At 35.8% G+C, this 19597-nt stretch overlaps 1 protein-coding gene across 1 annotated transcript in view; it reads left to right on the forward strand.

Annotated features, from left to right (window-relative positions):
• The first annotated feature begins 1277 nt into the window (after nt 1-1277).
• SIK2 (salt inducible kinase 2) overlaps nt 1278-19597 on the forward strand; it is a 127562-nt gene continuing 109242 nt past the window's right edge. The window contains exons 1-3 of the mRNA XM_045838203.1: nt 1278-1537; nt 13965-14081; nt 16401-16464. Of these exons, the coding sequence (XP_045694159.1) occupies nt 1403-1537; nt 13965-14081; nt 16401-16464 (316 nt within the window). The 5' untranslated portion in view covers nt 1278-1402. The remainder of the gene's footprint in view (nt 1538-13964; nt 14082-16400; nt 16465-19597) is intronic.

Genomic DNA, 19597 nt, shown 5'->3' on the forward strand with positions numbered 1-19597 from the left:
AATTTTTTTCAGTTACAGTTTACATTAAATATTATTTTGTATTAGTTTCAGGTGTACAGCATAGTGGTTAGACAATCATATACTTTACAAAGTGTTCCCTCTGATATTTCCAGTATCCCACTGGCACAATTCATTACAACATTTTTAACTATATTTCTTAGGCTGTACTTTATATCCCCATGTCCTGTTTCCTTTTGACATGTCCTCACCATTCTTTGAAAACCTTGCTTTCTTGCACAAGATCTTTCAAGGGCATTTAATACTTTCCCTTTCTCTGACTTGGAATCAGCCATTTCTTCAAAGAGTTTGATTCCGTTCGAAGGAGAATGATATTTAGAAACCAAGATCTGGAGGCACGTAACATTTTTCAAAATATTAAGTAACACTGTAACTGTTTCCTTGGGTCACCATATGGAAGACTGTTGTGATGTGCAGTCCTAACTCTAGCTAGCATCACCTGAGTGACCTTGGCAATTCCCTTTATTCCCTGGAGCTTGATTCCTCATCTGAAAAGAAATTGGAATCGGTAAGCACATATTTCTTAACCTTTTCAGGGTTAACGACACATTTGGGAATCTGATCAAAAAAAATACTATAGCCCCAACTCCCCAGAGACAAGCTCAAGTAAACAAAAATTTACATACGTTTTAGAGGGGTTGAGGCTCCAAACCCAGTTGAGGTTATAGATCCCTGCATTAAGCTCTCTAGGGTCTCTTCAACGCTTTCTGTTAATCTATAAACTAGCGAGACGCTGTCAGAATGATTCCTCAGAAATATCAAACAGTGGAGGGATTTATATGGAAACAAAACGTAAAAGGAATACAAAGAAAGGAGCCTGTGAGCAATGCATTGCTCAGCCACAGTTCTCTGCCGGTGCCAAATTTAGGACACCCTGTAAACGCAGGTAAGAGGTTTTGGCGGGAAGTTCCAGGGGTTGGGCAGAGAACGCTGGAACAGGGGAAGGAGACTGCAGACAGGTCCCAGTCGCTGCACCCATCCGCTCCGTCCACCAGGGCTCGCTCTCGGTCTTCCGCTGGGAGGCTGAGGAATTGGGAAGGCCGGGGTCACCCCGGCGGCTAGCGAGCGTGGAGAGCGGGAGCCCGGAAGGAACTCGAAGTTCGGCCCCGCCCGTCTTCCCTCAAGCCTACCTCCAAGCCTCCCGCCGCGACGTCGCGGTGCTCCGGTCGCCATGGTGACCAATCTAGGCCCGGTCCCGCCCCCGCCCCCTGCCGCGGCCCCCTGACGTCGGAGCACGTCAGCAGCGGCGCGCGCCTGGCTGGGCCCTGCAGAGCTGGAGGGACGAAGCAGAGGAGCTTGCCCAGCTCTATTCGCCCGTGCTCTGCCGCGCAGCCGGCCCGCCAGCCCGCTCTCCTGCCCGCCGTGTCTAGCAGCGGGGCCCAGCATGGTCATGGCGGATGGCCCGAGGCACTTGCAGCGCGGGCCGGTCCGGGTGGGGTTCTACGACATCGAGGGCACGCTGGGCAAGGGCAACTTCGCCGTGGTGAAGCTGGGGCGGCACCGGATCACCAAAACGGAGGTGCGGCCCGGGGCTCGGCTGGAGCGTCCGAGGCGAGGGTTCGGGAGAGGAACTGGTTACCGAGAGGGGCGGCTGCAGCGGGGATATCCCAGAGGCTGGGTCACTAGCTGAAGCGAGAGGGCCTGGGACTGTGAGGACCCAGGAGGTGCAGGAGATGGGTGAGCGCTGAGGGGGTTGGGGCCCGGTCACTCGGACCCGAGTGTCGTCGGATTGGAAGCTCGACCAGCCGGGGCTTTGCCTTCCCTACGCGACCCCCGGTGGCCACGCGGAATTTTGTCCAGAGCCTTCCACCCTGGCCGTGACCTGGTCTGTGGCCTCCGGTCGGGAGCCCAAGTTCCGCGTCTTCCCTGCCTTCAGCTGGGGGTGGGGTAGGAGGGGAAGTCTCGGTGCTCCTGGGCTGCGGGGTGAGAGACGTCGCCAGCCTGTTGGTGGGGACAGCCCGTGCTTGGACTCCGGAGATGGGGCATCGCGTGTTCCCCGTGACCTCGGCGCCCCCCTCGGCCCCACGAGGAAGGGACCCCCATGCCCGAGAATGTGCGGACGGCCTGTGTCCCTCTTCTCTCCCTCCTTTCGCCCCACAGTGTCGCTGATTTGGTGTCAGGCTAGCTTGATCTCGTGCCTGAGGCATTTTCATCTAACACTCCAGACAATAGAACTGGTTAAAATGGTCATCTAGACATTTGCACGGCTGGTGGGTTGGTGTTTCTTATCCTGGGGTGTCGTCCCCTTACCAGGTGTGTTTTCTGACTGTGAATACGCGTTCCTTAACCCGCCGGAGATCACATCACGCTCTGTACTCTTAAAGCCCTCAACTGTTTCCCGACGGTTATTTCAGCATCCCCCCAACCACTCCCCCCCCCCCGCTCCTTTGCACATTCTAATGCACTGCACATATTTTCTCATAAGTCTCCCTTCTTACCTACACACCCCCAACCCTTTCCTTCCACTGTCTCAAGCTGCTCCCCTCAGGGTCTCTTTCTTTCAGACGTGCAAATTAAATACTTTAGGAAAAACAGTAGAAATAAAACCATTATTTAGAGTAAAACCTTGTGGTTTTTTACATACTCATTCTGCCTCTTTGTAGTTGTTCTGGAATTGCATTTTTTTTTTCAGTTTGTTTTTTCCAGTTTTCACCCTTTTCAGTTTTTCCTTATATTAGTGTGGATGTACTAAAGTTTGAATGTGGAATAACATAGGGCCTTTTTACTTTCCAGAAGGGCAGTGTATGGTGAAGGGCATTTTAAAGTTTGAATAATTTTCATAGCTGTTTTGCTTAACTTTGTTTTGTGGAGCCCATTTCCAAAAAGAAAGGGTGTATGTTATTTTGTCATCTTCATTTTTCACTCTCCCTTACTGATCCTGAAGTAACCCAAATAGGACATTTTTTAGCATCAGGACCAAGATCACAGGTTTTCTCAACAAATTTCTCAGTGTTAGCAATTTAGATTGTTTGTAATGCTAAATAATGTGATATGATGAGACTATTCTGATCCCATCATTTTTTTAATGAAGAAATTGGTTCTATTCTTGCAAGGAACCATGGCCTAATGATACAGCATTTCCCCTTAAATTATGTGAAAAAGAAGGCATTTTAATGTGTATTTTTATATGGGTCTTTGCTTTGTGACTGTCTAAGAATCAAACAAATTGCGTGTTATAGAGAGCACCTACAGAACTTTGGGGATATATATATAAAATGGTTGAATTCCAAACCTATCATTTCATAACATTTTTTCTCATCAGCTCTTATCAGTATTAGTAGCGAGATTTAATTAAGTCATCTGTTATTTATTAGGTGAAATTTAGGTAATACAGTATCTACTTAAGTACTGCTTAAGTGGGGTTAATAGTAACTGACACTTTCTGTTGAGCTTGACAGTTCAAAAGGTGTCCGTTTTCAACTGGTATTTCTTGTAGAGTTAGGGGGCACTGTGGAGTAGTATCGTGGTTTGGCTATCACATGGAGATCAATTTGTAATTGAAGGCACAGGTCAGATGATGAAAGCACCCAGATCCTGAATTGTATGTGTACCATATGTGTTTAAAATCTTAAAAGCTAAATTTCTAGTCCACAGAGCCCATCTCCTTTGTGCTTTTCTAAAGGTTTCCATAAGATATGAAAATAAATGGTGTGGCCCTGGCCAGTGCATCTCAGTTGGGTTGGAGCGTCCTCCTGTAACCAAAAGGTTGCTGGTTGGATTCCCAGTCAGGCACATATCTAGGTTGAGGGTTTGATCCCTGCTTTGGGCACAGAAGGCAACCAATTGATTCTTCTCTCTCTCTCATTGATATTTCTCTCTCTCTTCCTTCCTCTCTCTAAAGGCAATTTTTAAAAAATGTCTTAAGGTGAGAAAAAAAATTTTTTAAGTGTGCATTTAACATAGGTGAATGTGTTTGTTGTAATTTGGTGTGATTTGGAGGTATTAAAGTGGAAATATTAAAGGTGAGTGAAATTGCAAGGTAATTAAGGAAGAGAAAACTGTAGATTTCAATTTTGTAAAGTTGCTCTGAACTCTTTTGGTAATTTGCACTTAGAATTGTTGAGCTAGGGCACAGATACAAGTGCTTTTTAAAGAAGTATAGTATTTGTTGTTAATGAGAGTTTTTTAAAATAAGTATTTGTTCATTCACTGTATTTTTATGTCTTTAATAAATACAACTATTACTTCAAATATAAATAAAGTGGCTAGTGGAAACTTTCAAGTTTTTAAAGATTGTTTTAGGTTCTCATTGCTGAACACAGTACAATAATTACAGTGAAAATAATGTATAAAGAACAGTATCAGCAAAGTACCATTCTATTACTGCTTATAAAAGATTCTTCAATATAGTGTACTTTAACATCATTATGTTTGTGTGTTTTAAAACTTAGAGGTCTTTTATTCCCAGATTTGCAACCAAAGCAAATTTTAGGGCTTAGGTTGAACATCAATGTCATGAATAATTGCACCCTCTTATTTTTTGGGGGCTCTTCTCCATCTCTTGTTCTGTATCATTCAAAAATAGTGTTTTCTACAGAGTTTGGGAGATCCAAGACTGTTTGCCTTTTAGGAAAAAATAATTAATAGATAAAATGTTCATTTTGGTTTAATCTGTCAAATAGGTGAACATTAAGAAATATAAGTACATCATAATCTGAAGTGGTATTCTCATGTTAGACCTCTGTAAATTTTGCACACAAAAGGTAGCAGGTAGTGGTAGAATCTAGTTTTTTAATGTAATACTTTGTAAAAGCTTTGTAATATTGGTTTGTGGTTTATGAATTAGAGTAGCTAATTTTATAAAATTAGCATAATGGGAAATGAATAAAAGCATTTAGAATGTTAAACTATTTTAGGCAATAGTGGTTGGTAATTTGCTATGCTGTAAGTGTCCTTGAGTAGGGTTTTCTTTTATAGTACTATACTAGCAAAGAACATTTTCCTTTTATTATATGGTTAATTTTTTTGTCTGTTAAATAAAATTTCAGGAAAGTCATTTGTGCCCTTAAACTTTCTTATTTTCTGACTATTAAAGAAATATAGTCAATGTAGAAAATATATAAAAGAATACATAAAAACATACATGTATAATTTCTTCACCAATAGGAATAAATAGTTCTTAACATTATGGCATATTTCCCTCTAGTCATCTTTTTAAATCATTTTTTCCACAGATGTGATCATATAGGTATACTTATATAAATTGTGTCTCTTTTTCCACTTATAGCCAAGCATTTTGCTTATTATATATAACTTTATAAAGCATTTTTAATAGCTTCAGTGTTCTACCTTACAGATGAATCCCATTTTACTTAACAGTTTCCTTATTACTGAACATTATATAGTTTTCAGTATTGACTTACAATAAATAATTGTCAGTTATATACATTTTTATGTGTATAACTCTTTGTCTGCATTTTAAATTTTTCAAGGAGGAGGAATTGGGGGTAAATTCCTAGAAGGAAAATTACCAAGTGAGAAAGTTACTTTTATATTAAAGGGTAAAATGTTTTTATCAAATTTATCATTTATTGAGAAATTTTAAAGTATAGATAAATGAAGAAAATTACCCATAATATCACTACGCAGAGATAACTGTCATTAGCTATTTTCAGACCTTTGACAGATAATTGAGTTTTCCTCAATACCATGCCTCTGTGTTACTTAGCTAAAGAACACGTAAACATGTGGTTCATGAAATCTTAAAGATACTTTACAGAGGTTCTGAAAATTACCTTATTAACATGGCACCTAGGTGCTCACTACTTACTTATCCTTAAGAGAACCTGGAATGCAAAACTGATAGCAAGAACGTTCTGAACACTGTTTCTGTTTACTGAAAAGCTTTCTGTTTACATTTGGGGGCTTTTATATTTAGGCATAACTCTGACTACTATCTTAAAATGTAAGTACTTTTAAAGCTGTCCAAATAAAGTATCAAAGTTACATTTGGGGGGCAACAAGTGAAGTAGAAACAAGTGAAGGGTATATTATGCCCTGATTGCAATATTTCTTGAAGAAGAGGACTTATTTTTTAATACAATTGAATTTTATATTTTACTTTAAATTTGGACTCCTCTTTGTAACCTTAGTATTAATCTTGTGCTGTGCAATATTTCTTGAAGAAGAGGACTTATTTTTTAATACAATTGAATTTTATATTTTACTTTAAATTTGGACTCCTCTTTGTAACCTTAGTATTAATCTTGTGCTGTGAAGTAGTCTAGATTTCTGTACTATGTGCAACAGAAGGATTTGCTACCAAATAATTTACTTGTGCATACTTGTATCTAGACCTGTTTATGATCTTTGTTGAAATAAAGATTTTACTTATGCTAGAATACATATGCTTTATTCGAAATTGTTCTCTAAGTTTCTTGGCACACAGGCAAGTAATATTTGGCAAATTATTCTGTTCAAAGTGCTCTGTTCTTTTAGAGGAGTTGGGGGAGACAAACATGCAAAATAAGAGTTGTGTAAATGTTTATGTTCTTTAGAAGTTTTAAACTTTAACAGAGTTTAATGTGTTCTGATTTTAATTCCACTGGGAAATTGTATCTCAGTATCAGGCAATTAAGAAAACATTTTTTTGGAAATACTGAAACTGGCCTGGATTCTTGGATTCACATGATAACCTTTGATTTATGACCCACTACTGATGACAGATTCATTTCCTTGGAGCCAAAAGGATTCCAGAAATTCATTAAGATATTTTTCTTTCCTCTTTAGTGTACTTAGTACTTCTTTGACCTTCCACCTCCATATTTTTCATGTTATTTATGTAAAAGTACCTTTAAACAGAACATTTGTGGAGAATGCATTTTGACCCTTCAAAGAGAAATAGCACGTATATCCAGTTTGAGATTATTAAAAGAATGAAGACTATTACATTTGAGAGTGTCATCAGAAAATATGTGTTTTTTGGTTGTTTTTTTTTTAAGAAAATATGTGTTTTAAAAAACATTTAAAAATGCTTTAAACAGGTTAAGAGATGAGTCTTGGTTGAATTAAACTAAAAAAATGTTGCTAAAATTTTCTTTTAAGTTCTTTAAAATAATCATAATATTTATGTGTTTTCCCTCAAGTTACAAAAGGAATTGTAGACATTGCTTATTTATTGTAGACATTGTTGAAAAACTCAAGGTAAAAAAATAAACATTCTTAATTCCACCATCTAGACCAACACATAATTCAGTCCATATCCTCTTAATTATTTACATATATTCTATATATAGATAATAAAATTGATGTCATCTATGCATATAATCTGTGTTTTTTAGTTAATGTATTAGTAACATTTCCGCAAGTTTTAAATAAACTGCCTAAAGCATGGTTAAATACTATCCTTGTATATAGCTATCTGTATTATAGTTATCAATTTCCTGTTATTGAACATTTAGATTACTTGTTTCTCTTTCAAAAATAATATTTCAGAGGGCATTCTTGTATATACATGTTTGTGTAGCTATCTTATTATTTTCTTAGGGTATTGCCATAGTAATGGAAATTCTGGGGTCAAGAAGTATGTGCTGCCCTGACTCGTGTGGCTCAGTGGGTTGGACCTTGTCCTGCAAACTGAGACATCTTTGGTTTGATTCCAGTGTGGGCTCTGCCTGGGTTGTGGGCCAGGTCCCTGGTTGGGGGTCTGAGAAGCAGCTGATCAATGTTTCTCTGGCACATCTATGTTTCTCTCCCTCTCTTTCTCCCTCCCCTTTAAAATAATCTCCTTCCCCCCTCTCAATCGATCAATGGATCAATGTATGTATGTCCTTACATCCATATCTTATGACATGACATACCAAATTGTCCTCCAAAAAAAGAGTACTTATAAATTTTCACCAGGAAGAATGCATATTTTCCAATAATATGATTTTTAAATCTTTTCTATTTTGATGGAATAAAATAATATATTCTAATTTGTGTTTCTTTAATTATTTTGATTACACAGTTTCATGTGATAGTTACATTTCTTTTGTGAATTGCTTGTTTGTTCTTCGGCCCTTGTTTTTTTTAATCCCCACCCAAGGATATATTTATTAATTTTTAGAGAGAGAGGAAGGGGGTGGGGAGAGAGACATTGATATGAGAGAAACATCAGTTGGTTTTCTCCCATACCCACCCTGACCTAGGGTTGGAACCAGTAATGTAGGCATGTGCCCTCACCAGGGATCAGCCCACAACCTTTTGGTGCACAGGACAATGCTCCAACCACCTGAGCCACCCAGCCAGGGCTGGCCCATTTTTTAATTGAGTTGTCCTTTTTGTAGATTTGTTTAAATAATTTTCAAGGTAGGAGATTATTAATACTAATTTCTTTTATAGTCTTAAAAATTCTCAGTTCCATTTTTATGCATATAAAAGTATGCTAACATTTACCTTTACTCCAGTTGGTTTCACTTACCACTATAATCACATTAAATTTTAGTGAGGATTTGTTTTATTATATAAATTTATAAAAATCAAACTTTAAATTGGAAAAAAGTCTAATTTATTTATTCTTAAAGGGTAGGTAATTAGAGAACTCCATGTCCTTTTGACTACCAACTTTTACTGCTTTCAGAAACCCTTTCATTGTAGACTGGTCAATCACATTCACTTTTCAATCAAATGTTCTGATTCCCCACATGATTTGATATATAAACTTTAAAAGTGTGTTTATTTTTTAACTAGAAAAATCTAATTGTATGGTAAGGATAAGCCTACTTGGTACTTCAGAGGGATAGTGTAGAATTAGTAATAAATAACACCGAAGCAGATGTTACCTGAGAGAGCAAACATGTTAATCCCTTCTGATTGGTTATTAGAAGAGTCGCTCTTATTGAGTAACTTCCTTGTACAGTTCCTCAAAACCACTTTCGTATGTGTGGTTTCTTTAAGATTAGTATTTCTTTAATGAGAAGTGAAATAATTGTTTCTACAATACTTCAAAAAGGGTAATATTACCATTAAATTATGTTTTTAAAAATGAAAATATTCCTTTTATCTACCACCTTACCACTATTTGATTTCTGCTTTTACATTTAATCCTTGGTCTTCTGTGCAAACTTGTGTTTTACATAGTTGTTACTTTTATATGTATTGTTTTTTACTTAACATTATTGAAAACATTTCTATGTATATAGTCTTAACTAATATTTAAATCATACCTATTTAATAGAGAATTCAGAAAATATGAAAATGACTAATATTTCACAGATGAAGAAATTAGCATATTTGATCAATATAATAGCTCCACTTGTCCTTTTTTCTCATTAGAAAAGTATTCATGCTCATTGAAGAAAAAATGTACAGAAAAATATAATACAAAAATATATAAGAATCCATGATTTTTTTCACCCACTGATAATATTTCATTATATTTTTATCTATTTTTTTCTGGTCTTTTTTTCTTGTGTTAAGACTGTGTTGATATCTTTTTTTTTAAGATTTTATTTATTTATTTTTAGAGAGGGAAGGGAGGGAGATAGAGAGAGAGAGAAACATCAATGTGCAGTTGCTGGGGGTCAAGGCCTGCAACCCAGGCATGTACCCTGACTGGGAATTGAACCTGCGACACTTTGGTTCGTAGCCCACACTCAGTCCACTGAGCCACGCCAGCCAGAGTCGATATCTTATTTTTAATTTAACATTCTAGCATAAACATTTTTCCATATTATTAAAAGAAACCATTTTAATAACTGTATTAATAGTCATAAACTTAACATAATTTATGTATTTATTCCCCAGTTATTGGTTCCATTTTTAGTGTTATAAATAATACTCTATTGAATATATTTACACAAAAATATTTTTTATTATTTCAGATTATTTCTTTCAAATAATTATCAGTCTACAGCTGTATCACCCTGAACATGCCTGATCTTGTCAAATAATTATCAGAAGCAGAATCCTTAGGTTAAATGGGATGGACAGTTTTTAAGGTTCTTGGTATTATCAAGTCGCCTTCCAGAAAAATTATAACCTATTTTATATGACTAGGAACAATTCATAAAAGTGGCCATCCTGTTGATCCTTAGCTCATAAGGGTGTTTATTTTTTAATCTTTGTAAATGCTGTAAGTGAAAATAGTATCTTTTGAGATATAATTGACATATTAGATACTTTGTTTTTAATTCACATTTTCCTATTTCTGAGGTTATAATATTCAGTGTTGCTACTTTACATGGGATTTAGTTTGATAGTAATCATTTTATCCAATATACCCTCCAAATTTGCATAGGAAACTTTTCTTTCAAACTCTCACAGAAGTAATATTAATTTTTCTATCTCCAGTAAGTTCACTGAAGGTTATTTTAAAGATAATGCATGCATAATTGGGATTTAGGAGGTTGAGTAATTTAGATGAATAACAAAAAATGGGTCCCTTCAGTTTGCAGAGTCCCTTGCTTGACTTTGTTACCACTATGGAGATTTTGTCTTAGGAACTATGTTTGGAATTAAGAGATGCAGAGAGTAAGTTCCCAGAAATCTTAAGTTCATAGTTAACTTGAAAATAAACTATTGGAATACAATTCTTTTGTGAGTTGGGACTTTTGTACCCCACTGAGGAAATCCCAAAATGTAGAACTTGTTGATGGAATTTGTTTTCCAAAAAGTGTTCTGTTTGTTCTCAAAGAGCTATTAAGTTCCTTCAGGGTAAGAATTAGATCTCATTTTTGTATCCCAGGCATAATCCTGTGCACACAAGAGGTGTTCAGTAAATGTTTGAATAATTGGCTCTCTCAATAGTGAAAAAATTGAACTTGGAGTTAGAAGGCCTGAAGTTTTTTCCCATTCATTCACTTCAGCTTTAGGACCTTCGTAAATTGCATAGTATCTTTGAAACTCAGTTTCATCAACTCATGGGTCTACTGCTTGTTACATTTACTCTACAAAGTTGAGAAACAAATGAGATACACTTTGTTAAAATATGCTAAAGTATTTTGTTAAATAGTGATGAACAGTTGTGAAGGTCATCATCATCATCATCATCATCATCATCATCAACATCATCGTATGTCTGAGGAGTACTTGGTAAAGAGTTCCATTGTTTCCTCTTCTTCCTGGACCTACAACTGGACTGTTTCTTGGCGCCTCTGGCATTTAGGTGTGGTCATGTGACTGAGTTCTTATTAACAGAGTAAACAATGTGTGCCATAAAAACCTCTTATGAGGGGTCCTCCAAGTTTTCTGTTTTTCTGGAATGGAGACGACCTTCAGGTTAACCCTGGAATCCACCTGTTACAGGTAGCAGGCCACCTTGAATCTTGTGTGCCATCATGGAGGAGGGCCACCTACTAACTTTTTACGTGTCCAGTTTTGCTCCCCAAGCAAGAAATAAACTATTGTATCTGAATCATTACTTTTGGGGTCTACTTGTTAATCCTACTATTATAAGCAAGGAGCATGCTAACATATGCTTTATTTTTTTTTTTTGGTGCTTTACCTTTTCCTAATCTTATAGCAGCCTTACAAACAAGGGATAACATGATAAAAATATAAATATGTAAACTTGTGGTCCATATATATGCAGTCTGTGACCCAAGGTAAAATTTAGAAGAGAATTGTGTTTTGTCATTTGAGGTTTTTTTGGATAAGAAAAGTTAAATGAGGTTTATAACTTGTTAAAATTTAATTAGATAGTTTATATATTTTTTACTTTTTTTTATTATTTGAGGGCAAGGTTATAAAAGCATATAAAAGAGAAGCTATCTCTTGGTAATACCTTGCTTTAATTGGTATTTAATATTCAGACTTTTTCTTTAACATTAAACACGATACTCAATATTTTATTATATGTAATTCAAATTTTCTTAATGACAGTAATCATGCTGCAAAAACCATGATTCTTTTCACTCCAGTTCTTTTTCTATTTATTAGATGGTTGTGACCCATTTTGTTTGAAAGCTTTTTTGGTGGAGAGGGGTTACTGGTGGCTAGACGCACTCCAGAGATTATAGGGCAACACATTTTCTTCCAAATATGCCCATGGGAAGCTTCCTAAGGAATATTGAGGAGATTCAAGTATACACTTATCTTTTTATCTACCAACTTTTATCCAAAGTAAATGAAAATACTGTGCTCAGGTGATAATGGCTGCTCATTTCTAGCAAAGTTTTGTGCTTTTTACTTTCTACAGTATTTTGATTACAGAAGCAAAATACTAACAGACATAATCAAAATAGCCACCATAAAGCCCATGCACTTTACTGCCTAGCAAAGAAGCTATGTCCTTTATTCTTAGTAAAAATTTTAATTTTATCCATTATACTTAGTAATCTGATTTCTTCAGGAACTTGAGTTCTTCTGTGGGTTGCAGTTAATTCAATCAGGAAACAAGCTGTGACAGCAAATTAGACATAGAGAAAGGTAAGAAACCTCACAGTAGAGATAATAGCAAAGGACAAAGTAGCTGTAAGGAAAGAATTAAAAACTACTTGTATTGCATTGGCCATAAGATGGCTTTAGTAACACTTAGTTGTCTTTAACTTCATTCAAAATCAATTTTGTTAGATTGTGATAGCTGCCATATCAGCATGAATTTTTTAAAAAACATCAAAATGGGTGAATTTTTGTGTAGCCTTTTTAACATTAAAGATGGAAAAGATAAGCGTTTTTGGCATATTATGCTTTATTATTTCAAGAAAGGTAAAAACAACTGAAATGCAATGAAAAGCTTTGTGCAGTATACGGAGAAGGTGCTGTGACTGATGGAATGTGTCAAAAGTGGTTTGTGAAGTTTCATGCTGGAGATTTCTCACTGGACAGTGCTCCATGGTCAGGTAGACCAATTGAAGTTGATAGCAATCAAATCAAGATATTGATTGAGAATAATCAACATTATACCACAGAGGAGATAACTAACATATTCAAAATATCCAAATCAATAAAGTTATTGAGAAAATGAAAAATGTGTCTTTTACAGAAAAAAAACATAGGGACTTTTTGGCCAACCTAATGTCTGAGGGAATCTGGAAGCTAAGCTCTATTTTCTTGGATACCTTTTAAGAATCTTGAGCTATTACAGCATGCACAATAATTGGCATTTAAAATTACCCTGAAACAGCATAAAACTGAACTGTGTTCAGAACACATACATAGAATCTGAAGTACATTTAAGAGACTACAATTAAATCTGGGTGTTGTCTAATTATTTACAAATTTTATTTAAATCAGATGGCTTATTTTTCAGCCAACTACTAATTTTTAAAAATTAGGTTCTGTTGGTTGTATGAAAGAAAAGTACATGATTGTTGCTTTCTGATTACTTAGTTATTCACCTTCAAATGCAGTTCCTTCAACTCATTAACCCTGGAGTGTTCCAATCTAGGTAGGACAGGCAGAGGCCACATTCTTAAAAACCAGAGTCCTTTAAGGAAGTCAAAATTTAGAGTAATTCCTGACATTTGAGTTTTTGCACTTTGATTTTGAAAACAAAATTTAATCCAGTTGGTATCTTTTCATGTAGATGGATTTTGATACTTCATATTTAGCTTTTTACTTGAAAGATAGTTCTGTATTCTCTGGAACCTATCACTTGCTTTTCTGGAAAAATTTTATTCTATTACAATAGAAACTGTCCTCTACTTGGCTGATCATTTATTTATAGGTACTTTGCAGTGGGATAACTAGTTGAAACTGTTGAGATTTTATTTCTTTAATATGTAAATGGAGTAAAAAGGCATTGCATTGGTATTGAAAGAGGAATGTGTTTCATTACAGTAATTTTGCAGGGTTATTCTTCATAGCACACTGAAGACACTCCCGAACAAAATCTGCCACTGTGTCTTACACATGGTAGATGTTTAAGAAATATTTGTTGAGTGAACAAATGAGTATTGAATTTAAACTAGCTATCACCATAGGAACCTACAGGCACAGTCTCAGATGTCATTTATTAAAAAGTTTCTAGCTAGAAAATGTTAACCATTGTATACTGATTGTATTTATTTTTGTGTGGGTTACAGGTGGCGATAAAAATTATAGATAAATCTCAGCTGGATGCAGTGAACCTTGAGAAAATCTACCGAGAAGTACAAATAATGAAAATGTTAGACCATCCTCACATAATCAAACTTTATCAGGTACAATTTAGCTTTACAGCTTTCTATGCTTCTCACATTCATTTCTCTATTTTGCATCATTTCTCTCTTTCATGTTAGTTTTTTCAATGTTTTAAAAAAAGGATAATGTCATGCTTTTATTAAGCTGAGTATACCCCTCTTTTATATATTTAAATTAAAAATTAGGAAACTAAAAACTACTAGTAGCTTAATTTTGTCTCTTAGACTGTAAGTTATTTACTAACATCTTGTTAGAAGCTCAAAATCGGCAATTGTAGGTATATATACACCATAGAAGTCGGTTTAGAAGTCAAGGCATTTTTCTGCTCTCAGACACCTGGTACTAGCACACCACTGTGTGCACTGAAATGGGTTAGCCTAAGTGTCCACTGGGGTTTAGGAAGATATTAGAACTTCTAATGTTATTTTTAAATTTACCTTCTTGTGTGTATTACTGTATTTTTTCCATTACCACTTAGTCCCCTCGTACTCTCCTCCCCCACACAATCACCACATTATTGTCCATACCCAAGAGTCCTTTTCCCTTTTTGCTCATTTTTAATGTACATAATACATTTATACAGTGGCCCAAGTACATAATTTGTGTCTCTTTATGTATGTATTCATAAATATATATACATATCTATGTATATATACACATGCATGCATATGTACATACATATCTATATTTGCCTAAACAACTTTTTATTGATAGAAATTTGCAATTAAAAAGGTGTGGGGACCATCAGCATTACCATTAGCTAAAAATGAGACACTGTGGTGTGCCACTCAAAACAATTCCTGAAACTCTGAAACTATAGCAGACCTCTTAGGTCAGATTTATATCAGAGTATTTCTCCCTTTAAGCTTTTTTTTTTTTTTTTTAAGATTTTATTTATTCATTTAGAGAGTGGACGGGAGGGAGAAAGGACGAGAAACATCAGTATGTGGTTGCCTCTCACATGGCCCCCCACTGGGGACCTGGCCTGCAACCCAGGCATGTGCCCTGACTGGGAATTGAACTGGTGACTCCCTTTAAGCTTTTTTTTTTCCTTTTAATTTCTAAGTGGATACTTACAAGAAAATAGTCACATATATCACATATGATATGAACCATATTTCTGATGAACCATAAGACAAAGTGAGGTTAAAACCTCTAGGCTGCACATGATAATTCTGTGTTTATTTGAACTAAATAATCAGTTAAGCTGATTTACTGTTTGACTTGTTTAGACACAAATTGTAGGTAGCTCTTAGTTTTTTGGTCTGATAGGCAAGTCCTACACCTACATGTTAGACAAAATTCATTTCAGCCTTTCAGTAAATAGGAGTTCAGTTTTATGCTATTAGCGTGTGCCAGTACATAAAGCAATAGTGTTACAGAGAAGCAATCTAAAATTACTCCTTTTGAATCTGTAAATTCATTTCCTTACAGTTCAGTTTAGTTTGGAAAGTCAATTTTTTTTTGTTTTTCTGTTTTTTTTTGTTTTATTTTTTAAAGATTTAATTTATTTATTTTTAGAGAGGGAAGGGAGGGAGAAACAGAGAGAGAGAAACATCAACGTGCAGTTGCTGGGGGTCATGGCCTGCAACCCAGGCATGTACCCTGACTGGGAATTGAACCTGCGACACTTTGGTTCGCAGCCCGCACTCAATCCACTGAGCTACACCAGCCAGGGCTGGAAAGTCAAGTTTATGACAATAACAGACTTCTTTTCTGAACCTAGGAAAACTAATTTAAATGAAAGTGTATATAGCAGTGGAGTTAATGAAGAAGCTTTGAACAATGTTTTAAAATAGTAATACTGTGTGACAATATTAAACTATAGTAGAAGGACTGTCACGTTGTGCCAGATTAAGTAGGCTCTAGGCCAGATAAACTGAGCTGTATTTTATTATCCTTTTCTTGATTGCAGTCTGCCATATAACACAGGGCTAGAAAACTTAGGGAGGAGGTGGTAAAAAGTTGATCTTCACAACTCCTGTTACCTGTATTAGTATTTTTCAAACTTGAATGTACATAATAATCACGTGGGGATTTTGTTAACGTGTAAATACTGAGTCAGTAGCTCTGGGGTGGAGGCTGAGACCATACATCTCTGACAGGCACCTGGATATTGCCACTGCTGCTGGTCTGTGGAAACCCTTGGAAGAGCAAGGCTCTGGGTTTTTCGCAAAGTGTTAGCATCAGGATATTGTGTCTTGTAAACTTGGCCAGCTTCTGAGGTGTTCATAACATTGACACTTTTACTAGTAGTTTTAAACTAAGTAACTCTATGGAATGTTGTGGTAAATTACAATTCTTTTCTATCAGACTAATATGGAATTATTTATCAATAGGTGATGGAGACCAAAAACATGTTATACCTTGTGACAGAATATGCCAAAAATGGAGAAATTTTTGGTAAGTACTTTTCCTTAATTTTTTAAAATTTGAAAATGTCACTAATCTTCATGAATGGAGTATTTTCTATTCTCCCTTTTTAAGAGTTGGTAACATGAATTAGACATTTTTAAGCATTAGAATATAATAAAATATCCAGTAAGCTAAAAATATGAAATGTAATTTATTCTCTTATATTTATGACATTAAAGGTACTGCTTAATGTTCTCATCTGTGTTAAAAAGATTAGAAAATGTAATGTAGGGAGAAACTTTCATTCATATTGCAAGGGAGATGTTCTTCCCTTTTATTATCCTTTTTACCCTCCTTTTTGACAACTATTTATTGAGTTCTCACTATATCCCAGGCACTGTAGTAGGTATAAAGGGTATAGTGGAAATCTAAGTAACACAATCCCTACCATCATGGATCTTAAACAGTATAGTAGTAGTAAGCCCTTAACTCGAGCTGTAAGACCTTGGCCAAGTCACTGTACTTTTCTGGGACTCTGTTCCTTTACCTCTAATAAATTATTTGAGTAACTGGTTTCTGTGATCCATTCTTACACTTAAAAATTATGAATATTTTATTCTAGCTCATATGTTTTATTTTTATTCTGTGGAGCCAAAAGAGTGTAGGTATTCTAAATATTTTTAGTTTTTAACCTAAATTTAAGTCCAAAATTATTTTTTAAACAGCTTTATAAATTGCACATATTTTAAGGTATACAATTTGATAAGTTTTATGTGTGTGAAAGAAACCATCACCACAATATATCCACCACTCTCAAAAGCTTTTGTGAGCCCTTTGTAATCTGTCTTGCCCGCCTCACTACCAGGCCATCAGTGATCTGTTTTCTGACTCTGGAGTTTAGTTCATGCCTTCTAGAGTTCTGCATAAATGTAATCATACAGTATGTGCTCTCATGTCTGATTTCTTTCTCCCAATATAATTATTTTAGGATTCATCCATTTTGTTGTATGTAGCAACATGTCACTTCTTTCTATTATTAGTAGATCCTATTTTATTAATATACCCCAATTTGCTTGTTCATTCATGTGTTGATAGACATTTGGGTTGGTTTCAGTTTTCGGCTATTACATGTCAATTGCATTGAACATCCATGTACAGGTGTTTAACTTATAGTCTACCCTCAAGTAATATTCAGCACTTCACACATAGTGTGAGAACCTTGTAATAGTATACTTCTTTTTTGCCTTTCCTTGTCATACTTTTTCTTAGACATATTTTATAAACTATAGTGTTATTATTTTTGTTTAAAAAGTCAGTTACGTTTAGCCCTGGCTGGTGTAGCTCAGTGGATTGAGCGCAGGCTGCAAACCAAAGTGTCGCAGGTTCGATTCCCAGTCAAGCCACATACCTGGGTTGCAGGCTACGGCCCCTAGTAACTGCACATTGATGTTTCTCCCTCTCTCTCTTTCTCCCTCCCTTTCCTCTCTAAAAATAAATAAATAAATAAGTAAATAAGTAAGTAAATAAATAAATAAATAAATGACAATTACGTTTAAAAGAGATTTCCATAGTTTTTTGAATCTTATATATTTAGCAGTGGTGTTATCATTGCCACATCTCTATATTCCTTTGTGTAGATACATTCTTTTCATTTGGTTTTACTATTCTTCTGCTTTAAGAATTTTCTTTACCATTTCTTGAGTACAGGTCTGTTGGTGATGAAATCTTTCAGCTTCTGTATATCTAAAATAATCTTAGTTTGTCTATTTTTGAAACAGATTATACTGGGTATATATTTGTAGGTTGACTTTTTTTCTTCAGTACTTAAAAGGTGTCGCTCTACTGTCTTCTCATTTGCATTATTTCTGACAAGAAATCTGCTGTCATCTTTTTATCCCTCTGTATGCAATGTCCCTTCTCTGGCTACTTTTAAGATTTCCTGTTTATCACTGATTGTAACAATTTGATTATGATGTGCCTTTGTATGCTTTTCTTCACGATTCTTATGTTTGGTGTTCACTGAACTTCTTGGATTTATGAATATACAATTTCCATCAAACTCAAATTTTTTAGCCGTTACTTTCTTAACCAATTTTTCTGGCTCACCCCTCTCTCCTTTTCAGAGACCCCAATTATACACACATTAGGCTACTTGAAATTGTCCCACAGCTCACTGATGCACTTTTCTATTTTAAAAATTCCTATTTCTCTCTATATCATTTTTTTTGGATAGCTGCTATTTCTATGTCTTAAATTTACTAATCTTTTCTTCTACAATGCCTAATCTGCCATTAATCTCATCCAGTTTGTTTTTCATTTAGACATTGTCATTTTCAGCTCTATAAACTTGACTAGGGCCTTTTTTTTAACATCCACATTTTCAGTTGGCTTTTTGAGCATAAGGAATACAATTATATATTAATTCAATGTCCATTTCTCTCAATTCTGGTATCTCTGTCAGTTTTGAATCAGTTTTAAATGATTGATATTTCTTCTCAGTTTTGGTTATATTTTGTTACTTTTTTACATGCCTGCTAGTCTTTGACTGGATGGCAGACATTGTCAGTTTTACCTTACTGGTTACCATACATTTTTGTATTTCTATAACACATCTTGACTTTTGTCCTGGTATGTAGTTAAGCTATTTGGAAACAGTTTGGTCCATTTGGGTGGGGTTTTTTGTTTGTTTGCTTGCTTGTTTATGATTGGAGCAGTGCTCAGTCTAATTATTTCCTACTTTGGAGTACATTACTCAGTACCCCGTAAATTTGGAATTTTGTTTTTTTTCAAGCCTGGGCAGTAAGAACAGGCACTATTATTCCTGGTACCAGGCACTACTGTATCTAATCCTCTCAGACTGTTCTTTCTTTGGCCTCAGGTAGTTTTCACACACACGTACAAATCAGTATACTCCTGAACGCTGAAGGGGGTCTCTCTGCAGATCTTTAGTGATCTCTTTGTATGCAGCTCTCTCTTTATAGCCTCTATTTGCTTTGTTCTTTCTAGACTCTCAGCTCTGTCTTCTTCAACTCAGGGACTTTGCTGGCTCATCCTGAGCTCCACCCTCACTATGTGGTGGCCTGAACACTTTCCCGAGACACTATTTGGTCTCACCTCATTTATCTCCTGTCTGTCAACAATCACTCCTTTTTTGCCTGATGTTCAGTGTTTTATAAACCAG

Source organism: Phyllostomus hastatus, unplaced genomic scaffold (genome assembly GCF_019186645.2).
Source record: "Phyllostomus hastatus isolate PE091 unplaced genomic scaffold, TTU_PhHast_1.1 phas_contig_113, whole genome shotgun sequence".
Lineage (NCBI taxonomy): Eukaryota > Metazoa > Chordata > Mammalia > Chiroptera > Phyllostomidae > Phyllostomus > Phyllostomus hastatus.